This window comes from Oncorhynchus mykiss, chromosome 11 (genome assembly GCF_057628025.1).
Source record: "Oncorhynchus mykiss isolate SJ-2025 chromosome 11, ASM5762802v1, whole genome shotgun sequence".
In the NCBI taxonomy this organism is placed as follows: Eukaryota; Metazoa; Chordata; class Actinopteri; order Salmoniformes; family Salmonidae; genus Oncorhynchus; species Oncorhynchus mykiss.
In genome coordinates this window covers 26,333,604-26,358,862 of record NC_143032.1, presented here as the reverse complement: position 1 = coordinate 26,358,862, position 25,259 = coordinate 26,333,604, and the positions used below count along the sequence as shown (strand labels likewise).

The window sequence follows — 25,259 nt, the reverse complement described above, 5'->3', positions numbered from 1 at the left end:
GCAGCCGTGGGTGAAGAGGGAGTACAGAAAGGCACGCACCCCTGAGGGGCCCCCGTGGTAGATGTGTTGCTGCCTACCCTTACAACCTGGGGGCGGTCCGTCAGGAAGTCCAGGATCCTGTATTAGAGGGAGATGTTCAGTCCCAGGGTCCTTAGCTTAGTGATGAGCTTTGTGGGCACTATGGTGTTGAACGCTGAGCTGTAGTCAATGAACAGCATTCTCACATAGGTGTTCCTTTTGTCTAGGCAGGAAAGGGCAGTGTGAAGAGCAATTGAGATTGCTGGGGTGGTATAAGAATTGGAGTGGGTCTAGGGTTTGATCATGATGGTGTTGATGTGACCTATGACCAGCCTTTCAAAGCACTTCACAGCTACTGACGTGAGTGCGGTAGTCATTTAGGCAGGGTACCTTCAATTTCTTGGGCACAGGGACTACGGTGGTCTGCTTGAAACATGTAGGTATTACAGACTCGGTCAGGAAGAGGTTGAAAACGTTAGTGAAGACACTTGGCAGTAGGAACGCTAAGTACACATCCTGGTAATCCGTCTGGCCCCACGGCCTTGTGAATGTTGACCTGTTTAAAGGTCTTGCTGACATCAGCTACGGAGCGCATGGGCAGCGCGAGGCTGGGTTTCCCTTTGTAATATGGTCACTGTGGGGATGACGTCATCGATGCACTTACAGTTGAAGTCTGAAGTTTACATACACCTTAGCCAAATACATGTGAAATGTCAGAATAATAGTAGAGATAATGATATATTTCAGCTTTTATTTCATCACATTCCCAGTGGGTCAGAAATTTACATACACTCAATTAGTATTTGGTAACATTGCCTTTAAATTGTTTAACTTGGGTCAAATGTTGCGGGTAGCCTTCCACACGCTTCCCACAATAAGTTGGGTGAATTTTGGCCCATTCCTCCTGACAGAGCTGGTGTAATCGAGTCAGGTTTGTAGGCCTCCTTGCTCACACACACTTTTTCAGTTCTGCCCACAAATGTTCTATAGGATTGAGGTCAGGGTATAGGGATGGCCACTCCAATACCTTGACTTTGTTGTCCTAAAGCCATTTTGCCAGAACTTTGGAAGTATGCTTGGGGTCATTGTCCATTTGGAAGACCCATTGCGACCAAGCTTTAACTTCTTGACTGATGTCTTGAGATGTTGCTTCAATATATCCACATACTTTTCCTCCCTCATGATGCCATTTATTTTGGGATGTGCACCAGTCCCTCCTACAGCAAAGCACCCTCACAACATGATGCTGACACCCCCATGCTTCACGGTTGGGATGTTGTTCTTCGGCTTGCAAGACCCCCTTTTTCCTCTAATGACATAACGATGGTCATCATGGCCAAACAGTTCCATTTTTGTTTCATCAGACCAGAGGACATTTACCCAAAAAGTACGATCTTTGTCCCCATGTGCAGTTGCAAACCGTAGTCTGGCTTTTTTATGGTGGTTTTGGAGCAGTGGCTACTTCCTTGCTGAGCGGCTTTTCAGGTTATGTCGATATAGGACTTGTTTTACTGTGGATATAGATTATTTTGTACCTGTTTCCTCTAGCATCTTCACAAGGTCCTTTGCTGTTGTTCTGGGATTGATTTGCACTTTCCGCACCCAAGTACGTTCATTTCTAGGAGACAGAACGTGTCTCCTTCCTGAGTGGTATGAAAGCTGCGTCGTCCCATGGTGAACATGGTACCTTCATGCGTTTGGAAATTGTTCCCATTTTTTTCTGAGGTCTTGGATGATTTCTTTTGATTTTCCCATGATGTCAAGCAATGAGGCAGCGAGTTTCAAGGTAGGCCTTGAAATACATCCACAGGTACACCTCCAATTGACTCAAATTATGTCAATTAGCCTATCAGAAGCTTCTAAAGCCATGAAATAACCCACTGGAATTGTGATACAGTGAATTATAAGTGAAATAATCTGTCTGTAAACAATTGTTGGAAAAAGTACATGTGTCATGTACAAAGTAGATGTTCTAACAGACTTGCCAAAACTATAGTTTGTTAACAAGAAATGTGTGGAGTGGTTGAAAAACGAGTTTTATTGACTCCCACCTAAGTGTATGGAAATTTCCGACTTCAACTGTATTGATGAAGCTGGTGCCTGAGGTGGTATACTCCTCAATGCCATTGGATGAATCCCTGAACATATTCCAGTCTGTGCTAGCAAAACAGCCCTCTTGCGTAGCATCCGCATCATGTGACCACTTCCGTATTGAACGAGTCACTGGTACTTCCTGCTTTAGTTTTTGCTTGTAAGCAGGAATCAGGAGGATAGAATTATGGTCAGATTTGCCAAATGAAGGGGGTGAGGGAGAGCTTTGTATGCGTCTCTATGTGTGGAGTAAAAGTGAGCATTTTCTTGTTTGCTTATGGCCTTATACAGCTCGATGAGTGTAGTCTCAGTGCCATCATCGGTGTGTGGTGGTAAATAGATGGCAACGAATAATATAGAGGAGAGAGTTAGGGTAAACACAGAGACAGATTGAGTGCTATAGGGTACAGTTAGGGTTAAAGCCCAAACCCTTGTGTCTGCCAGGCCACTCAGATGACAGGGAGACTGTCAGACCTGCTGAATGGAGGGTGTAGCAGGGCAGGACACTATCCTTACTATCCCCACCATCTGTTGCCAGACAGGGAAAGTCACCCCAGAACTGCTTACATAAAAGTGTGTGTGTGTGTGTGTGTGTGTGTGTGTGTGTGTGTGTGTGTGTGTGCGTGCGTGTGAGCGTGTATGTATAGTATCCCATGTGTGGGTCTGAGAGATAATGTGTATCCAGTGTCAGATAGGAGAGTGGTAGACAAACCAACCCCTGGAGAAGGTCTGTGTTAATGTGACTTGGAGGAAGGGCCAGTCCAGTCCAAACCTCTTGCATCCCAAATAGAACCCTATTCCCTACACAGTGCACTACTTTCGACCATGGTCCAACAGGTACTGGTGAAAAGTAGTGCACTATGTAGGGAATAAGGTGCCATTGTGGACGCATACCATATCTACTGGTGATCCTAAGGGGACTGGGCTCTATAATGGCTGCCTGGTCAGAGGACAGACAGGGGAGGAGAGGAGAGGCAGGATAATACTGTTTACCTGATAAAACACTAGACAGACAAACACACAGAGACGTCCCCCTGACCTGCCTTAAATAAGCCCTACCCTCAAAACAAAGGGAGCCTGCTGGCCAGGGGTGGGAGGGATGTGTGTGGGGTGGGAGGGATAAGTCTGGAGCAAGTTCATGTGGATCCCTATGGTACTGACGATGAGGTCCAAGACAGAAGGTCACAGACAAAGGGGCAACATTGAGCTGGCGTTGATGGGAGTGTGGATAGCCCTAATACGGCTGAAGACTCCATTACTATGGGCTACTTCCATATCAGACGTGTGAAAAGTAGGGTTGGGATGGTGTGGACAAGTGATTGGTGATGTGAGTAAATTTGACAATTGATTAACTTACCACTTCTCTAGGTAGATAGGAGTCCTCTTGGCGTAGGACTAGCAGACTGACTGTTCCTCCCATGGGGGTGATCCTGAGTAGAGCTACCACCTCCTCCTGACTCCTCCCATTCAGGTCTACCCCATTCACCTGGACACACACACACACACACACACACACACACACACACACAGGTAGATATAGGGGATGTATTAATAATACATGTTACTAACTTGTGCTACATGTGCTACTGCCTGGTACTGTCTTGAAACAATTACTAATTCCATTCTACACATAATCATTCTCTGTTTTCATAGAGGAGCTGTGACTGCCTGACATCTATAAATATGGGGTATTTCTAAGAGCGGACATTTTCCAATTACATAGTCTATGATTTTCATGTCATTCTGATTGGACTGTTGACACAAGATTATTACGTTCATTTCCCTATGTTTAGCCACTCAGAGCCCAAGGTAAACAGCCCTACAGGTACTCCACTCTGTGATTTGAAGGGATACTTTGTAATTTTGCCAACAAGGCGCTCTATCTACTTCACCAGAGTCAGATTAACTCGTGTATACCCTTTTTATGTCTCTGTGTCCAGTATGAAGGAAATTAGAGGTAGTGTCGCAAGCCAATGCTAACTAGTGTTAGCGCAATGACTAGAAGCATTCCAGCAGATATTCATAGACTCAGTCATTGCACTAACGCTAGTTCACAATTGTGCTAGTTAGCAACTTCCTTCAAACTGCACGAAGAGACAAAAATGTAGCAAGAGGCGTCACTACATACACCCTGGTTCGAATCCAGTCATTGAAAATAAGAATTTGTTATAAACTTACTTGCCTAGTAAAATGTTTTTTTTTTTAATTTTTTTTTTTTTTTTTTTAACTCTGGGGAAGTAGATAAAGGGCCCCATTGCCAAAATACCAAAGTATCCCTTTAAGACTCTTTTCAATGGCAAAGCCCATTAAATCAGCCTTTGTGTCTTCAGCATATCAGGTAATGGCATTGGCGTAGACACAACAATCATGAATGACATAGGACATAAAGGCTTAAAGGTGTTTTATTCCATATCACATAAAACCATGTTGATTGGATGTCTCAGAACAAAATTCAAAATCTATGGAAGGAAGAGGACAACGTAAGGGTTGGAGCATGACAAGGGTAATGAAGAGGAAGGGGTGAAGTAGGAGGAAGAAATAGCCAGAAGAAAGAGACTTCATTAATTCTGCCTCTCACCTCTTGCAGCTGGTCGCCAGCCTTCAGGCGGCCATCTTGGATAGCAGCACCCCGAGCCAGGATGTTCTTGACATAGATGGGGGCGGAGCCTCCTATGGGGACGTCACGTGATGTGATGCTGAATCCAAGACCCTCAGGACCTGCAGGAGGAACATAATACACCAAACATAGTTAAATAAAGGTTAAATAAAAAAATATATATAAAATGAATTATATTCTATTCTAAAAGCGCATCAGGAACCAAATGTGGAAGGACAACTTTATTTATGGCTTTGACCATCATGTCAAACCTGTCAAACTACAGTACTTAATAAGTAATCTCAAATGTATTGGTTTGCATGCACGGTCTTCTATTGGTGAAAGAATGGGTGTGCAGCTTAGGTTGTGGTTCAACATACAAAATAAGCATGAAATCTCCAAAGTGTCGAAATATAAGTCAAATCTATTAACCAAAATTGGGTGTTTGTGATAAATGTGTACTTTATACATGTGTGTGTAAGGACAGCGGGACCACAGATGGGACATGCTTGAATTTAAAACTGGTTGCAGACAAGAATAGCAGCACGCAGAGTAAATGTTTCTGTCGGTTTGTGTGCAGTCTTTATTCTCCCTTTCTGTGGAGTGTCCACAGGCATTAGACACAGATAATGGTCAGCAATGGGGTGAGAGGATCCTCTGCCTCCACCCATAACACAGCATCAGATGCTGTTGATACACCACATATCAGACCAAATAAAGTTTGCTAGCGAAAACATTACTAAATGTTAGAAAACAATGTTAAAGGTTCAGACATCATAGCTCTGTAAAGATGTTTCCTCCCAAGTTCTGACAATGGCCTTTATACGGTTCTAAATGACTATAGCTGTGTCCCAAATGACACCATATTCCCTATGTAGCGTACTACTTTTGATCAGAGCCCTATAAATGTGCACTATGTAGGGAATATGGTGCCATTTGGGACACATATTATAAATTGCCAGACGGGGAAGGCAGGGAAAGCCAATAATAGCCTACAAAAGGGGAATATCAACACTGACCTTATCGACCGACCAACCCTACACTGTCTGCCCAATAAAGGGTTGGTCAGAAGTAGTGGGCCCTGGTCAAAAGTAGTGCACGATAAAGGGAATAGGATGTCATTTAGGAAGCAGACAAAAGCATTGCCAAACGCCAGTAAGGATATGAATGACATTTCCACTTTTAGATGGGGAAGAATGGTTCCACTCAGTGAGTCAGTGAGATGTGTCCCTCCCTGGTAAACAAGTTATCCATTAATATGTGTAACCGGCAGAGTGGCGGGTGTGTTGTTAGTTGAAGCCTTCCTGACAGTAGAGTGATTAGTATTCTTGTTGAAGAGATTGTTCATTTTACTGGCCTGTCATTCACTGTCTGATCGCTCATCATGACCTATTTTCTCCTCTCTTCAGTGTCTCGCTGGTTGATACCGACGGACTGACTGTGTGTATGCGTGTGTGCATATGCGTGATGTTTTTGCCTCACTAGCACTAAGATGAAGCAGCAAGAAAACACACTACCCAGCAACTTTGGGTGTATTCTATATTCAGAAATGAAGATATAGATCTTGGAACAAAGAGGGCTACACACCACAACATGAGAATGTTGCTGACAGAGAGCTGCCAACAAAGTTAAGTCATTGAATATATTGAGGTTATTTCCTTCCTGCCAATACAGCAGGAAGAACGCTCTTTACTTATTATAGAGTTCTGTAAACGAAATGGATAGATAGGATCTTAGTTAGTCTAACTGGGATGTGCCTATCTGCATTAGTAACCGGTGTCTGCTAATACAGCAGCTGCCCCTACTGCTGTCTGGGATCCTCAGTATGTACGTACAGTAGTGGAATTGGTTGCATCAAAAATGGCTCTCTATTGCCTTTATAGAACCTAGGGCATAGTCTGAATCAGCTGGTCTGTGAAGACCACTATCCTCTACCCTTCTGTTCTGGCAATTCCAATCCATTCAATTTCTCCAATCAGTCTTAGCCGAATCAAACTCTACATTCTAAGATCCCATCGTTAAGGGCTTCCATTCAGGCAATTAGCAGAATGCATCTCTCTCTAATAGCACTGGCTGTAATTAACTAGCATACTGACGTCTTTATTTGGGCGTAATAGAAGCTTTTTGGATTAACACTACCAGTCCTGCGATCCCAGCAAAAATGGGCTTTTCATTTATCTGACTTTATCTGCATATACAGCACTTATATTAAGCCTCACAATTAAGTGAGTTACCATTTTATTTTCAGGAGAAATTGACAAACAAACAAACAATAGAAAAAGTGGTCCGACAAAGCAAAAACCTGATAAAAAATGTATATTGAACGCAGTAAGTACAGAAATAGCTTGCTCACTGCGAAATGAATATCCAACTAGTAAGTGACAACTGTGTGGAGTTTGTGACAGGAACTCTGTGAGCTTATTACAGTATTATAGACACTATGTCCAGGGATGTCCTATGATCTGTGTAGAAGAATCCCTTACCGTCTAATGGCTCTTGTGTAGCTTGTGAGCCTGATCGAGCAAAACGTGAGTCTCAGCTTTTCATAGATAGCGTTTAATAGTTTGAGGCTGAAACCATTTGGACACAACAGGTATTTTTTGTATAAAAGACAAGGCCCCTTCGGGATCAGCCCTTGTCTCTCACAATGGTTAGAAGTCCAAAACACACCGGCGATAAGGTGGGACACATTGGGTTAAGTCTGAATCCCGTATCCGATAAGCCAATTAGGTAGCAAACATGAGGAGACGTAGAATGAGTCTTAATGGGCTGTGTCGGTCTGTCCTTTAGGCTGCATTATTTGATTAAGACACTTTTGCTAATTTCCCAGCAAGGAAGGACGGGGGGGGGGGGGGGTCTCTCTCCCTTTCCCTCTGCCTCTCCTGCTGCCCCCCCCCCCTCGTGGAGGAAGGACGGGGGGTCTCTCTCTCCATTTCCCTCTGCCTCTCCTGCTGCCTCTCCCCCCCCCTCATGGAGGAATCAAGACACACACAAAATGTAGTGGGTCTAGGGTGGCAGGTAAGGTGGAGGTGACATGATCCTTGACTAGTCTCTCAAAGCACTTCATGATGACAGATGTCATTTAGTTCAGATACCTTAGCTTTTTTGGGAACAGGAACAATGGTGGCCATCTTGAAGCATGTGGGGACAGCAGACAGATAGGGATTGATTGAATATGTCCGTAAACACACCAGCCAGCTGGTCTGCACATGCTGCGAGGACGCGGCTAGGGATGCCGTCTGGGCCGGCAGCCTTGCAAGGGTCAACACGTTTAAATGTTTTACTCACGTTGGCCACGGTGAATCAGAGCCCACAGGCTTTGGTAGCAGGCCGTTGTTTAATTTGTCTGGGAGCAAGACGTCGATGTCCACGACGAGGCTGGTTTTTCTTTTTGTAATTGGTGATTGACTGTAGACCATGCCACATACGTCTCGTATTTGAGCTGTTGAATTGCGACTCTACTTTGTCTCTATACTGATGCTTTGCTTGTTTGATTGCCTTGCGGAGGGAATAGCTACAGTGTTTGTATTCGGTCATGTTTCCAGTCGCCTTGCCGTTATTAAAAGCGGAGGTTTGCGCTTTCAGTTTTGCGCGAATGCTGCCATCAATCCACGATTTCTGGTTAGGGAACGTTTTAAAAGTCACAGTGGGTACAACATCACCGATGCACTTGCTAATAAACTCGCTCACAGAGTTAGCTTATATGTCAATGTAGTTGTCTGAGGCTACCCGGAACATATCCCAGTCCACGTGATCGAAGCAATCTTGAAGCGTGGAATCCAATTGGTCAGACCAGCGTTGGACAGACCTGAGCATGGGCGTTTCCTGTTTTAGTTTCTGTCTATAGGCTGGGAGCAACAAAATTAAGTCATGGTCAGATTTCCCGAAGGGAGGGCGGGGGAGGGCTTTGTATGGATCGCGGAAGTTAGAGTAGCAATGATCCAGAATGGCACCAGCTCGTGTAGCGCATTCAATATGCTGATAGAATTTAGGAAACCTTGTTCTCAGATTAGCTTTGTTAAAATCCCCTGCTACAATAAATGCAGCCTAAGGATATATAGTTTCCAGTTTACATAGAGTCCAAGTAAAGTTCTTTCAGGGCCGTCAAGATATCTGCTTGGGGGGATATACATGGCTGTAACTATAATCGATGAGAATTCTATTGGTAGATAATGCAGTCAGAATTTGATTGTAAGGAATTCTAGGTCAGGTGAACAAAAGGACTTGAGTTCCTGCATATTGTTATGATTACACCATGAGTCATTAATTATGGGGAATACACCCCCACCCTTCTTCTTACCAGAGAGATGTTTGTTTCTGTCAGCGTGATGCATGAAGAAACCGGGTGGCTGTACCGACTCTGACAACATGTCAGCCATGTTTCCGTGAAACAGAGAATGTTACAATCTCTGATGTCTCTCTGGAAGGCAACCCGTGCCCTAATTTTGTCCACCTTGTTGTCTAGAGATTGGACCTTGGTGAGTAATATGCTAGGAAGCGGTGGATGGGGTGCCCGCCTTCTAAGTCTGACCAGGAGGCCGCTCCGTCTGCCTCACCTGCGGCGACCGCGTTGTTTAGGGTCGGCCTCTGGGATAAGAACCCATGTCCAGGGTGGAAGTCCGAACAAAGTATCCACTTCTGGAAAGTTGTATTCCTGGTCGTAATGTTGGTAAATTGAAGTTACTTTTATATCCAATAGTTCTTCCCGGCTGTATGTAGTAACACTTTAAATTTTCTGGGCTAACAATGTAAGAAATAATACATAAAAAAACAAATTACTGCATAGTTTCCTAAGGACCTGAAGCGAGGCAACCATCTCTGTCGGCACCATTTCTTGATTATATTTCCCGATATCATTTTTTCACCTGCTCAAATGTGTAGTTTCATGTTATCACATGTTGCTTTTACATGTTGTTACATGTTAGCACATTAACTTCACATAAGATCACATGAAATTCTTGTGGTTTTTCCGTATGGATTGTACATAATCTTGTGTAATTTGTCATCACATGAGTCTCATAACGGTTCATGAAAGCTTACAAGTGGGACAATTCAGCACTCGAGCCAGTTAAATTGTCTAAGAAATATATTCTGACATTTGTATAAGAATTATGGGTTTAGACTTAAAAAACAAACCGTTCTGCATAGTGCAAATAAACCAAACTCCTGGCACTGGGCTTTCACTGGACTAAACCCAACAAATAAACCAAACCCTTGGCACTGGGCTTTCTCTGGACTAAACCCAACAAATAAACCAAACCCCTGGCACTGGGCTTTCTCTGGACTAAACCCAACAAATAAACCAAACTCCTGGCACTGGGCTTTCTCTGGACTAAACCCAACAAATAAACCAAACCCCTGGCACTGGGCTTTCTCTGGACTAAACCCAACAAATAAACCAAACCCCTGGCACTGGGCTTTCTCTGGACTAAACCCAACAAATAAACCAAACTCCTGGCACTGGGCTTTCTCTGGACTAAACCCAACAAATAAACCAAACTCCTGGCACTGGGCAGTCATTTTGTTGTGTGTGTGTGTGCGTGCGTTCGTGCTCACTAGGCCCTGTGTGTGTAGAGGGTGCAGCAGCAGGTCAAATTCATCATCTAACCCTCACAGTAATAAGCAAGAAATTAAACACACGTAGCATTGCCACGTACAAAACCCCTTCAAATTCGCTGTTTACGCTGGGGATATCTGTGAACATATATTGCAGCGATATGAGATGGCGGCTCCCAGAGAGCATGCTGCTTTTAGCCTAAGCCTCCTGCTGCCCTCGTCGTGCGCTAGTATTCCCTGAAGCATTTTCTCTATGCCCCGTGAAACCTTTCTACGCTCAACATCTGCTTCATCAGACAGCCTGTACTGAGTGTGTGTGTGTGTGTGTGTGTGTATGTGTGTGTGTTGGTGTTGGACATAATAGACCTTTCTGGTTTGCTTTTCTGCTACAGAGGCCTGTGAATATCTCACACAGTTGTGCCCTGCCTGTTGTAGTTAATTGCATCTTTACGGCTTGCTTCTCCAACTGTGAATGCTAATAGAATTGAATGCAAGCACCGACTGAGAGGGCTAATTTCACCCTTTTCTTTTAACATGCTGAGAAAAGTCTGATAACGGCATTAGGGCAGAACAACGTGCCAAAACAAAGAAAGAAAGAGAGAGTGACATGGAGAAATAGGAGAGGGAGAGAAAGACGGGGAGAGAGCGAGAGAGAGATATGAAGTGACGTTTGTAAGCAGCATTCAGCATACCTCATTCTACCATCCACCTTTTGAAGTCTGTCACACTCAAAGGAGGACAAAACGGTTCTTGGAGTGTGTGTGTGTGTGTGCGTGTAGGTGTGTGCGTGTAGATGTGTACGTGTGTGTGTGCGTGTGTATCCCTAGTGCTCTCCTCCCCAGAGTGGTGTGTGCAGCTAAGATGCTGCTGTGATGCAGAACAAATGAGATTTGGGCCTGTACGTGAGTTAGTGGAGCAGTGCTGGATAGACAGTCCTTCACAATGAAATATCAACACTTTGAAGTCTCTAACAGTATTAGTTACACAACACTCATCTCAACTGTAGCTAGGATAAGAACGGACACTTGAGAGATATCATCTCTTATTGAAGTGAATTAAAGGACCTTTGAAAGCCCTATGAATATACCCCCAAAAAGAATATGTATAGTTTCACAATAATAGTGTTTGGTTGTTTGTGTGTGTGTTTGTGTGTGCATTCTGCATGCCTGCGTGTGTTTACCTTTCTTCAGCTGGATGTTCAGTCTCCGGCCGGTTTTCTTTAAGTAGCCTGCAGTAGGGTTGGCACTAACTTTCCTCTGCAGGGATGGAGAGGGGGCCGAGGAGACGTTGTTGCTTCCGCTGTGAGGTAGCGAGGTGGAGAAGCGCTGGTCTGGTACACGCTGTGGTAGAGGACCATGGTTCTGGTGTTTGATGTTGGGGATGGGAATGGGGTGTGGTCTTGATCTGGAGGACATCCTCTGTGGGTTGTGGTCCAACCCCACCCCCCCGTGGACCACCAGACTACCCCTTTCCCCAGCCTGCGGGGCCTGGGGGTCCGAGGCCTGGCTGGAGGTGAAGCTTCCCCGGTTACCCCTCTCCCCCCTCGGACATGGGGGGCTAAGCTCCTCCTGGGAGAGCTGCTCATACTGGCTCTTCATGGAGGCTGGGACCACATGGAACAGAATGACAGGAGAACGCATGGCCTGCCTGAACATGTTCTGGGCTCTGGAGTAGAGAGGAGAGGAGTCAGAAACACACATCATTACATTAGCGAGGGCATGATAAGAACATGAGCTAATGCACTTTTATCAGTGTGCTAAAACAGATAGAGAGAGGTCAAGAAGAGAAGTGAAGAAGAGGCAGCACACAAATCATTACATTAGCTATAGCTTGATAATAACAAAAGGTAATGTACAGTGTGATATGACAGCGTATTGATAGAGAGAGAGAGGCTACACAGAAGTGAAGAGGAGAGGTCAACAGGTCAACGTGGATAACCATAGGCTAATAGTAGCGAAGCACTGGAGAAGAGGCTAATTCAGAGGTTCCATTAGCTAGATACTGTATGCGCTGTGTAAATGGCAGCATAGTCCCAGGAGGAGGATGAGATCAGCTTTAGCATTGGAAGGGTGAGACGTTGAACCACAATGAGATTCAGCCAGTCAACATTATACATTCAAAACATCTATCAAATAATTGTGTGTGTTTGTGTATGGAAAGGGTTTATGGGTGAAGCCACTGTTCACTAGACAGTAAAATGATAAAACAACAAGGAAGATGATGATGGGCGACGTGCAGTAAACACAACAAAGACTTGTACTTCATACAGAATGGACAAACTCCTGTATTAGTTTGGAACCAAATAAGAAAAGCTGTTTTTTTTCCCCTCGCTCTGATGCGGCATTGTTTTGTCCTGAGCTCAGACGCCACTTAGCATATAGATAGTCTGGCCTGGAGCAGCCCCATCGGTCCCACGGCATAAGAGGATAAGGGCCTTCAGTGTGTTTGTGCGCGTGCGTGCGTGTGTATGTGAGTAGCGTAGCAGAGGATGATGTGATAGCCAACAATCCCCCCCCCCCTCGCGTTCTCAGCCTCTCCATTATCACGCCCATGATACCGCATTGAACCCGTCCAAATGAGTTATTGACAATCGCTAAGCCGCTTCCGCCGTTATAAACAGCACTTCATTTGGAGCTCTTTCACCTCAGTGCGGAGCGGAGTGTGCCGAGACACTTCTTTGGGATTTTGTCCTTCATTCTTATGTTAATTTCTCCCTCAAATCATGTGAACTGCAGCAGCCTACGGGTGGGTAATGAGAGGCACAGTGACACTCCAGTAATCAGACGACGAGGAGACAGCAGCTCAGCTTTCTGATTGAATAATAAATTACCCCATCAATGCATCATTACATTTAGTTAGATTAACCGCTTCAAAATATTTATCCATGCAAAACAATCCAATAAGATTATAATATCACTTGGAATTATCGCCGTACGGTGCAGTGCACAATCAAGGAGAGTAGAGAGATTGTAAAAAGTGATTTACTTTTGCCACTAGAATCATATTGTGGTGTGGTCACGTTTGTGAATGCCGGTGAGAGCTGTGAGCCATGTGTATGTGGAGCGATACAAAACATTTCTCCCTTGAGGATTTGGTTTGCAAAGTACACATACACCTCTTTCACGGCAGAGAGGCCAGGGAGGTAGTGTGGATGTTTACCAATGAAAAGTCAAGCACAATATTTACTATTGCCAAACACTTCAGTGGCTTGCCAAGTCTAGATGAATGAATTAACAATGTAGCTAGCTAAGTAAGTACAACAGTTTTGAGTTTTGAAGGCTGGGGCAGGTAAGAACTGTTGCCAAACTTGATCACAAAGTGTATTTAGAAAATGTGAAAATGCTTTGTTATAAAGATATAATCTAACAGAACACAAGCAAACTGAACTAGGCCACGAAGGTACCTTATGTTTGATGACCAGTGTATTAGTTAACACAACGTACACGTAGTGTCCCCTCCACATGTACTCTCTGTATAGCCTATAGCCAGGTAGACCCTACCACATCAACAGACACCCCATCGGGCCTCACCCTAAGACAGCTAACCGTAAATCCTGAAAGCTCCATCCTAGCCAGCACTAAACCAGGCAGGAGCTCTTCCTAATGGGCAGGATATCAGTCAGGGCAACCTCCTTCCACATGCTTGCTTTGGGTCAGGGTCTGGACAAAATGCAATATATTTCTCATCTCTGGAAAAGACAGAACCAATATGACTCTAAAGCTGTGTTAGTGTGTGTGTCCCCTCCTAGCTCCATGTTGTGATGGCCTTGTATCTTCAATCCACTTTAGGAAATGAAAAGTAGCAATAAATCAATAGAACAGAGGAAGGTGAGGCTCAGGCGCTAAGGTATATTAACCTCTCTAGGTTAGGGGGCGGTATTTTCACGTCCGGATGAAAAGCGTGCCCAAAGTAAACTGCCTGCTACTCAGGCCCAGAGGATAGGGTATGCATATTATTAGTAGATTTGGATAGAAAACACTCTGAAGTTTCTAAAACTGTTTGAATGATGTCTGAGTATAACATAACATTATTTGGCAGGCGAAACCCAGAGGACAAACCATCCAGGATGGTTTGAGGTGACAGCGTTTTCAAAAGGGCTTTCTATGTGGATCTATATTTCTAAGGCACTTGCTTGCAGTTCCTATCGCTTCCACTGAATGTCAGCAGTCTTTAGAAATTGGTTGATGTTTTTTCTTTGTGTAATGAAGAAGTAGGGTTGTTCAGCACGAGGGTCAAGTCTAGTGTACTGTTGTGGTTGGGGCGGGGGACCTGAAAGCTCGCTCCACTTTGTTTTATTTCGCTATTGAACACAGTTTATCCCGTCTTAAATTTTATCGCTTATTTACGTAAAAAAATACCTAAAGGTGTATTAGGAAAGTTGTTTGAAATGTTTGGACAAAGATTACAGGTAACTTATTACATATTTTGTAGTCATGTTGCGCGAGTTGGAACCAGTGTTTTTCTGGATCAAATGCACCAAATGAATTGACATTTTGGAGATATAACGACAGAATTAATCGAACAAAAGGACCATTTGTGATGTTTATGGGACATATTGGAGTGCCAACAGAAGAATCTCTTCAAAGGTAAGGCATGAATTATATCGTTATTTCTGAGTTTTGTGTCGTGCCTGGCGGGATGAAATATGATTGTCTGTGTTTGTTTGATGGGTGCGGTCCTCAGATAATTGCATGGTTTGCTTTCACCATAAAGCCTTTTTGAAATCTGACTCCGTGGCTGGATAAACAAGAAGTTAACCTCTTGAACCTCTGGGGGCAGTATTTCATTTCTTGATAAAAAACGTTCCCGTTTTAAACAAGATATTTTGTCACGAAAATATGCTCGACTATGCATATAATTGACAGCTTTGGAAAGAAAACACTCTGACGTTTCCAAAACTGCAAAGATATTGTCTGTGAGTGCCACAGAACTAATGCTACAGGCGAAACCAAGATTAAATTTCATACAGGAAGTGAGCCAGATTTTAGGCGCTGTGTTCCAATGTCTCCTTATATGGCTGTGAATGCGCAAGGAGAGAGCCTACACTTTCTGTCGTTTCACCACGGTGTTTGCAGCATTGTGACGTATTTGTAGGCATATCATTGGAAAATTGACCATAAGAGACTACATTTACCAGGTGTCCGCTCGGTGTCCTCCGTCGAAACTATTGCATAATCTCCAGGTGCGCGCATTTTTCCATTTTGAACAGAGGAGAAACCAAACTGCCACGAGTGACTTATCATCAAATAGATATGTGAAAAACACCTTGAGGATTGATTCTAAATAACGTTTGCCATGTTTCTGTCGATATTATGGAGTTAATTTGGAAAAAAGTTTGCGTTGTAATGACTGAATTTTCAGGGTTTTTTCTCAGCCAAACGTGATGAACAAAACTGAGCGATTTCTCCTACACAAATAATCTTTTTGGAAAAACTGAACATTTGCTATCTAACTGAGAGTCTCCTCATTGAAAACATCCGAAGTCCTTCAAAGGTAAATTATTTTATTTGAATGCTTTTCTTGTTTTTGTGAAAATGTTAGGCTTAATGCTATGCTAGCTATCAATACTCTTACACAAATGCTTGTGTAGCTATGGTTGAAAAGCATTTTTTGAAAATCTGAGATGACAGTGTTGTTAACAAAAGGCTAAGCTTGTGAGCTAATATATTTATTTCATTTCATTTGTGATTTTCATGAATAGTTAACGTTGCGTTATGGTAATGAGCTTGAGGCTATAATTACGCTCCCGGATACGGGATTGCTCCTCGCAACAGGTTAAGCTTTATTCTGACATATTGCATATGTATTTTCAAGAATGTTAAATATTTACAATTCTGTAGTTCTGTAGTTCAATTCTGTAGCTTGAATTTGGTACAGGTAACGAATGGAGGACAGAGGAGCCTCTTAAAGAAGAAGTTACAGGTCTGTGAGAGACAGAAATCTTGCTTGTTTGTAGGTGACCAAATACTTATTTTCCACTATAATTTGCTAATAAATTCATTAAAAATCCTACAATGTGAGTTTCTGTATTTTTTTTCTCATATTGTCTGTCATAGTTGAAGTGTACCTATGATAAAAATTACAGGCCTCTCTCATCTTTTTAAGTGGGAGAACTTGCACAATTGGTGGCTGACTAAATACTTTTTTGCCCCACTGTATTAAGGTTGGTAAGGTCAGAGGGGTAGAGGCTCTTATCAATAACTATAGGTCACCATAAGGACTTTATGGAGAATCACTGAGGGCACAACTCTCACATTTCAAATAGTCTGTATCTGACTCATAATGCTTAAATACAATGTATTACTGTACATTTTGGAGAGAGAAAGGAAGAGACAGAGGCAGAGAGTAAAAAGCTTATGAAAGATCACTTTCTTAAACCTAAGGTCAAGACAGAGGCGAAGTCGGGGGGGGGGGGGGGCTTACTGTTCAAATCGGATGTTCCTCAGATCCCCGTTATTAATCTTGACGACACAGTCGTTCTCCTGGAACAGACCTTCCTGCTCCGCCTTGCCGCCGCGCTCCAGACGCTTCACTAACAACCCAAGGGTCCTGGAACAATGGTACACACGTTACACACACACCTTACAGACTTTGAACTTACTCCACACACACATATAACACACTCTACAGACCAGGTCAAACCACACATTACAGTACACACACTTCACACACACCAGGCGCAAGACTTTTCACGCAACAATTCTTATTCATTTAACCCACACAACTAGGAATTGTCCTCTGCATCCATTTAATTGAGATTAGGGAATTCATTAGAAAGATTGTCATGTAAAGAAAAGTCAAAAGAGACAGCGATATTTATTTATTTTACCTTTATTTAACTAGGCAAATCAGTTAAGAACAAATTCTTATTTTCAATGACGGCCTAGGAACAGTGGGATTAACTGCCTGTTCAAGGGCAGAACGACAGATTTTCACCTTGTCAGCTCAGGGGTTTGAACTTGCAACCTCCCGGTTACTAGTCCAACGCTCTAACCACTAGGCTACCCTGCCGCCCCTAAGTAATGGAATGTAAAAAGACGGGTTGTGAAGACATGCATAGAACATGCCATTACTGTAGAACCACTGATAGGTAACTAATACTGTAGAACCACTGACTAGTTACTATTAGAACCACTGACTAGTAACTATTACTGTAGAACCACTGACAGGTAACGAATACTGTAGAACAACTGACTAGTAACTATTACTGTAGAACCACTGATAGGTAACTAATACTGTAGAACCACTGACTAGTTACTATTAGAACCACTGACTAGTAACTATTAACCTTGGACACTGTGCTATCTAACCTCCAAACGAGCTTCAATGCCATTCAACACTCCTTCCGTGGCCTCCAACTGCTCTTAAACGCTAGTAAAACCAAATGCATGCTTTTCAACCGTTCGCTGCCTGCACCCGCACGCCCGACTAGCATCACCACCCTGGATGGTTCCGACCTAGAATATGTGGACATCTATAAGTACCTAGGTGTCTGGCTAGACTGTAAACTCTCCTTCCAGACTCATATCAAACATCTCCAATCTAAAATCAAATCTAGAATCGGCTTTCTATTCCGCAACAAAGCCTCCTTCACTCATGCCGCCAAACTTACCCTAGTAAAACTGACTAACCTACCGATCCTAGATTCGGCGATGTCATCTACAAAATAGCTTACAATACTCTACTCAGCAAACTGGATGCAGTTTATCACAGAGCCATCCGTTTTGTTACTAAAGCACCTTATACCACCCACCATTGCGACCTGTATGCTCTAGTCAGCTGGCCCTCGCTACATATTCGTCGCCAGACCCACTGGCTCCAGGTCATCTACAAGTCCATGCTAGGTAAAGCTCCACCTTATCTCAGTTCACTGGTCACGATGGCAACACCCACCCGTAGCACACGCTCCAGCAGGTGTATCTCACTGATCATCCCTAAAGCCAACACCTCATTTGGCCGCCTTTCGTTCCAGTTCTCTGCTGCCTGTGACTGGAACGAATAGCAAAAATCGCTGAAGTTGGAGACTTTTATCTCCCTCACCAACTTCAAACATCTGCTATCTGAGCAGCTAACCGATCACTGCAGCTGTACATAGTCTATCGGTAAATAGCCCACCCAATTTTACCTACCTCATCCCCATACTGTTTATATTTATTTACTTTTCTGCTCTTTTGCACACCAATACCTCTACCTGTACATGACCATCTGATCATTTATCACTCCAGTGTTAATCTGCAAAATTGTAATTATTCGCCTACCTTCTCATGCCTTTTGCACACAATGTATATAGACTCTCTTTTTTTCTACTGTGTTATTGACTTGTTAATTGTTTACTCCATGTGTAACTCTGTGTTGTCTGTTCACACTGCTATGCTTTATCTTGGCCAGGTCGCAGTTGCAAATGAGAACTTGTTCTCAACTAGCCTACCTGGTTAAATAAAGGTGAAATAAAATAAATATATATTTTTTTTAAATACTGTAGAACCACTGATAAGTAACTAATACTGTAGAACCACTGACTAGTTACTATTAGAACCACTGACTAGAAACTATTAGTGTAGAACCACTGACAGGTAACGAATGTAACTGACAGTTAGACTTACAGGTTAAGTCGTTGTCTTTCGTTTGAATTGTTTACGTGTCCGCTGTGCGGGGGAAATGATAATACAAGCGGAACTACGTAGCTAATACTGTTGTAACGGGGATCCTTATTGTAGCAACACACTTTTGGAGGGAAGGCAATCCTGCGTTAGCTAAGTTTTCATGTCATCGGGTGTAGTTCATAAAGGTTGAAGGGTGTATGTTAGGATGAAGTGTGAATTCACGCCAAGAATAATAAGTGTGAAGTTTGATTTCCTCCCTTCTGTAATAAGCAGCCAATGAGGTATTTTTTCCTTTATTCATGTGTTTAATCTGAACCCGTTACCCGATGACATGAAAACTTAGCTAAAGCAGCGCAGGATTGTAGAACCACCGACTAGTAACTATTATAACCACCGACTAGTAACTATTACTGTAGAACCACTGACTAGTAACTATTATAACCACTGACTAGTAACTATTATAACCACCGACTAGTAACTATTACTGTAGAACCACTGACTAGTAACTATTACTGTAGAACCACTGACTAGTAACTATTATAACCACTGACTAGTAACTATTATAACCACCGACTAGTAACTATTACTGTAGAACCACTGACTAGTAACTATTATAACCACCGACTAGTAACTATTACTGTAGAACCACTGACTAGTAACTATTATAACCACTGACTAGTAACTATTACTGTAGAACCACTGACTAGTAACTATTATAACCACCGACTAGTAATTATTACTGTAGAACCACTGACTAGTAACTATTATAACCACTGACTAGTAACTATTATAACCACTGACTAGTAACTATTATAACCACCGACTAGTAACTATTATAACCACCGACTAGTAACTATTACTGTAGAACCACTGACTAGTAACTATTATAACCACTGACTAGTAACTATTATAACCACCGACTAGTAACTATTACTGTAGAACCACTGACTAGTAACTATTATAACCACCGACTAGTAACTATTACTGTAGAACCACTGACTAGTAACTATTATAACCACCGACTAGTAACTAGTACGTTAGAACCACTGACTAGTAACTATTATAACCACCGACTAGTAACTATTACTGTAGAACCACTGACTAGTAACTATTATAACCACTGACTAGTAACTATTATAACCACTGACTAGTAACTATTATAACCACTGACTAGTAACTATTATAACCACCGACTAGTAACTATTATAACCACCGACTAGTAACTATTACTGTAGAACCACTGACTAGTAACTATTATAACCACTGACTAGTAACTATTATAACCACCGACTAGTAACTATTACTGTAGAACCACTGACTAGTAACTATTATAACCACCGACTAGTAACTATTACTGTAGAACCACTGACTAGTAACTATTATAACCACCGACTAGTAACTAGTACGTTAGAACCACTGACTAGTAACTATTATAACCACCGACTAGTAACTATTACTGTAGAACCACTGACTAGTAACTATTATAACCACCGACTAGTAACTAGTACGTTAGAACCACTGACTAGTAACTATTATAACCACCGACTAGTAACTATTACTGTAGAACCACTGACTAGTAACTATTACTGTAGAAACACTGACTAGTAACTATTACTGTAAAAACAGACTAGTAACTATTACTGTAAAAACAGACTAGTAACTATTACTGTAGAACCACTGACTAGTAACTATTATAACCACCGACTAGTAACTAGTACGTTAGAACCACTGACTAGTAACTATTATAACCACCGACTAGTAACTATTACTGTAGAACCACTGACTAGTAACTATTATAACCACCGACTAGTAACTAGTACGTTAGAACCACTGACTAGTAACTATTATAACCACCGACTAGTAACTATTACTGTAGAACCACTGACTAGTAACTATTACTGTAGAAACACTGACTAGTAACTATTACTGTAAAAACAGACTAGTAACTATTACTGTAAAAACAGACTAGTAACTATTACTGTAGAACCACTGACTAGTAAATATTACAATAGAAACACTGACAAGAAACTATTACTGTAGAAACACTGAATAATAACTATTAAATTTAATTTAATTAAATTTTATTGCTCACATACACATGTTTAGCAGATGTTATTGCGTGTGTAGCGAATTGCTAAATATTACTGTAGAAACACAATAGTAACTGTTACTGTAGAAACACGGACTAATAGCTATTACTGTAGAACCACTGACTAGTAACTATTACTGTAGAAACACTGACTAGTATATATTACTGTAGAAACACTGAATAGTAACTATTAAATTAAATTAAGTTTTATTGGTCACATATGCGTGTTTAGCAGATTTTATTGCAGGTGTAGCGAATTGCTAAATATTACTGTAGACACACGGAATAGTAACTATTACTGTAGAAACACTGACTAGTAACTATTACTGTAGAACCACTGACTAGTAACTATTACTGTTGAACCACTGACTAGTAACTATTAAATTAGTTTAAATTAAATTTTATTGGCCACACACGTGTTTAGCAGATTTTATTGTGGGTGTAGCGAATTGTTAATATTACTGTAGAAACACTGAATATTAAATATTACTGTAGAAACACGGCATAGGATATATTACTGTAGAAAAACTGACTAGTAACTATTACCGGAGAAACACTGAGTAGTACATATTACTGTAGAAACACTGCATAGTACCTATTACTGTACAAACACTGAATAGTAACTATTACTGTAGAACCACTGCATAGTAACAATTACTGTAGAAACACTGACTAGTATATATTACTGTAGAAACACTGAATATTACCTATTACTGTAGAAACACTGAATAGTAACTATTACTGTAGAACCACTTACTGTAGAAACACTGAATAGTACCTATTACTGTAGAAACACTGAATAGTACCTATTACTGTAGAAACACTGAATAGTACCTATTACTGTAGAAACACTGAATAGTAACTATTACTGTAGAAACACTGAATAGTAACTATTACTGTAGAACCACTGACTGTAGAAACACTGAATAGTACCTATTACTGTAGAAACACTGAATAGTAACTATTACTGTAGAACCACTGACTGTAGAAACACTGAATAGTACCTATTACTGTAGAAACACTGAATAGTAACTATTACTGTAGAACCACTTACTGTAGAAACACTGAATAGTACCTATTACTGTAGAAACACTGAATAGTAACTATTACTGTAGAAACACTGAATAGTAACTATTACTGTAGAACCACTGACTGTAGAAACACTGAATAGTACCTATTACTGTAGAAACACTGAATAGTAACTATTACTGTAGAAACACTGAATAGTAACTATTACTGTAGAAACACTGAATAGTAACTATTACTGTAGAACCACTGCATAGTAACTTTGTCAAGGGATATTCATAATCTCCAAATCAATATCAGTATCTCCAAATCAATATCATAAATCAGATGAGATTAGTGACACCAAAACTAAATCACAAAACTTTAGCCAGGATGTGGCAGGTTGACATATACTATGTTCTCTCTTCCCAGAAATGCGGTGGTGTGTAATATTGAGCTGTCCCCTTCCCTTCTCCCTGGGAAGGACATCTAAGTGCTAATCCTGGTCTCCAGACTAGTGAAGGTCTTATAGCTTCAGTGACGCTCCGCTGTCTGTCTGTCGTCTACCTTCGCTTAGCCAGGGCTTAAAAAGTGAGCAGGCAGCATTGTTATAAATACACGCGCACGCACGCACGCACACACACGCACACACACACACACACACACACACACACACACACACACACACACGCACACACACACACACACACACACACACACACAGCCATCTCAGCAATCCCCTCCAAGCTCCACAACCTTTACCTTCAAACCCTGATGCAGTAAATAAATACATCAGAAAGCAGCTTGGGGTTTTAACTCTCTCTCGCCCTCCAGATCACCGGGCTACCACAGACGTGTAAAGAGATCTGGTAGACGCACAGACAGCAAAACCATAACTCCTGTTTCAAAGGACCAGGAGAAGCTGCAGGTGTACTGTCTGCACTCAGACTGTTGTTGCCACTTCTGATGGGAAGTCTTAAGACCATAAGGCTCCTGAGACTCAAGTAAGGTAAAAAACTTCTTTAGGGAGTGAAAAGAGATGGAATATTAAGTGGGATTTATTTCTGATTGACATTTTGGATGGGATTTCTGATAGGGAAAGAGGGGGGGGGGGGGTTACATAAGTAGACAGGGACAGCAGGAGGTGAAAAACATACTATTTTCTCAGTACTTTATTAGATACGTAAACAGAAACAACAACCCGGTAAATCGCAAAGAAAAAAAATAAGTAATTATCTTCCAGGCGAGCGAGGCTAAATTCACGGAGCTGTTTAGCGTTTCAGCCGAAAGGGGCACGCTGCGGCCACCAGCCGCCTCAGTTCATTAGTTTAATTGGCTGTATAACATGGGCATGCTCACTCACCACCACAAACTCATCTCTCTCCTCAATGGGGGTAAATGGCACATTACTAAGTCAGAATTATGTGGTACAAAAGGCCTTTGTCCACTCACACCGCCGACGAGCAGACTAAGCAGGCTGAGGCTTCATAAATTGGCTGATAGAGTGGTGGGGAGAGGACCATAGAGTCATTATAGACTAGCTAGGTGGTGTGGAAGCAAGACAATGGATGCATCCAAAAAGGCACCTTTATAATGGACTACTTTTAACCAGGGCCCATAGGGAAGCATTTGAGATGCAGCCTATCTAGTGTAGCAACTGATCTTAGATCAGTGTTTTACTGGAGTTCAAGGGCTTTATAATGAACCCAGATGGAGCTGATGCTGATTAGTCATCTGTATTCAGTACAGTGTCTCATGATTGGGCATACAATTGGGCTTTTTAGTGATTTGATCACCATTAATAAAGGTGCCCTCATTCTTAATGATAAATGCATTAGCACACTTTCACATTTTGTCTGTCTCATGTGCTACTGGACATTTGCTAAGATGCTCATCACTCACTCCTTTCAAACTAGTAGGCATTATTTAGGATGTATTGAGTCTTCCACCAGTACATTTACTTTCAGTAATTCCCAGACGTCCTGATTATTCCCTATTTCAGCCACGATTTCTGGAAAATCTGGGAAAAGTTATCAGAATTTTACAACTCTACAGGCAAGTCTGTTAGAGAGTCCCTCCTTTCATCTGCTCCTAACGCAGACACTTTGCCTGTTGATTGGGAGAGAGTTGAGGAGTTGAGCAGAGGAGACTGAGCGACAGAGACCACCTGTTCCCATCTACTGACTTTAATTGAATAATAATGCAATCAGGATCCATTTACGCAGCGCAATTATGTCTGCGTCTTGTTTACAGTTCACAGTGGTCACAGAAGGAGATCTCATTATTGAAATGGTGGCGGTGGCGCATCTGCGCGAGAGAGAGAGAGAGGGAGAGAGAGAGAGAGAGAGAGAGAGAGAGAGAGAGAGAGAGAGAGTGTGTCTCTCCCCTATCCAAGTCCCTCTCTCCCCTGCAGCTGCAAAGAACCAGTGGCTGCTGTGCTAGCAGCGCTGTGACAGCAGACACTTTGAGTGTTCCGTCTGGGCCGGAAGTCTGACCCTGCTCGTCTGGACGGTAATGAGACAGCCCTCGGCAGCTCACGCCTGATGTCCTGGAGGAAGAGCTGAGCAGTCCATTAACATCATCTGACTAACCAGTCTCTGTCACGTTATCTAGTTTGGGACATAATTGAAGGAGCTGATGAGGAAACAGTATGCATGGGACCATACGGAATAATATGTTGCAACAGTGATAGACAGTGGCCATTTCTAAAGGCCAAAATCAATAGACCACTTTGAAGCAGAAAACAAACAGTTTAAGCTAGTTTGTCAGGAGGCTTTATCCAATATCAAAATCATTGACGTTTAAAGTCATTCAATCATATTGTTTATTATATTTACAATATCTAATATCGATATTTCATCTTTCGCTCTTTCTTTTCTGAGCCAAAGCTAAGGCAGTATACTGTAAGAATCCGATGCTCTATTCTCAAAGGTCAAGCCTATTTCTAGTTCAACAACATCATGCTAGTTTCTCAGGAACGGCAATAGAATCAAAGTCCTGAGTGAGTTATCTTAATGAAATGACAACAGCAACCTTCAATGACAGAGTCCCACATGATATCCCATATCATTTCTTTCATCAGTATTTTCACCTCTTTCCTTTGTGTTTCTTCCACTGTGTGATGGTGTCCCAAATGGCACCCTATGCCCTATATAGTGCACTACTTTTAGCCGTACTGGCCATTTGGGACACATGTTCATGTTACCGTGACTTTGGGGGTGTGCACTGTGCCAATCCATTGGTGTACATGAAGGACCCATGTTATGCATTCACTTTTAGTTGTGATTGTATTGGCCAGTTC

The 25,259-nt window shown here is 42.2% G+C and overlaps 1 protein-coding gene across 4 annotated transcripts in view; it reads right to left on the bottom strand.

Annotated features, from left to right (window-relative positions):
• Window positions 1-25,259, bottom strand: part of LOC110535542 (partitioning defective 3 homolog) — a 546,846-nt gene that overhangs the window by 265,002 nt on the left and 256,585 nt on the right. For all 4 annotated transcript variants that reach the window (XM_036935238.2, XM_036935240.2, XM_090189781.1 and 1 more), the window contains 4 exons: window positions 16,685-16,810; window positions 11,442-11,926; window positions 4,688-4,827; window positions 3,467-3,595 (listed from right to left, as the gene is read on the bottom strand). In XM_036935238.2, the coding sequence (XP_036791133.2) occupies window positions 3,467-3,595; window positions 4,688-4,827; window positions 11,442-11,926; window positions 16,685-16,810 (880 nt within the window). The remainder of the gene's footprint in view (window positions 1-3,466; window positions 3,596-4,687; window positions 4,828-11,441; window positions 11,927-16,684; window positions 16,811-25,259) is intronic.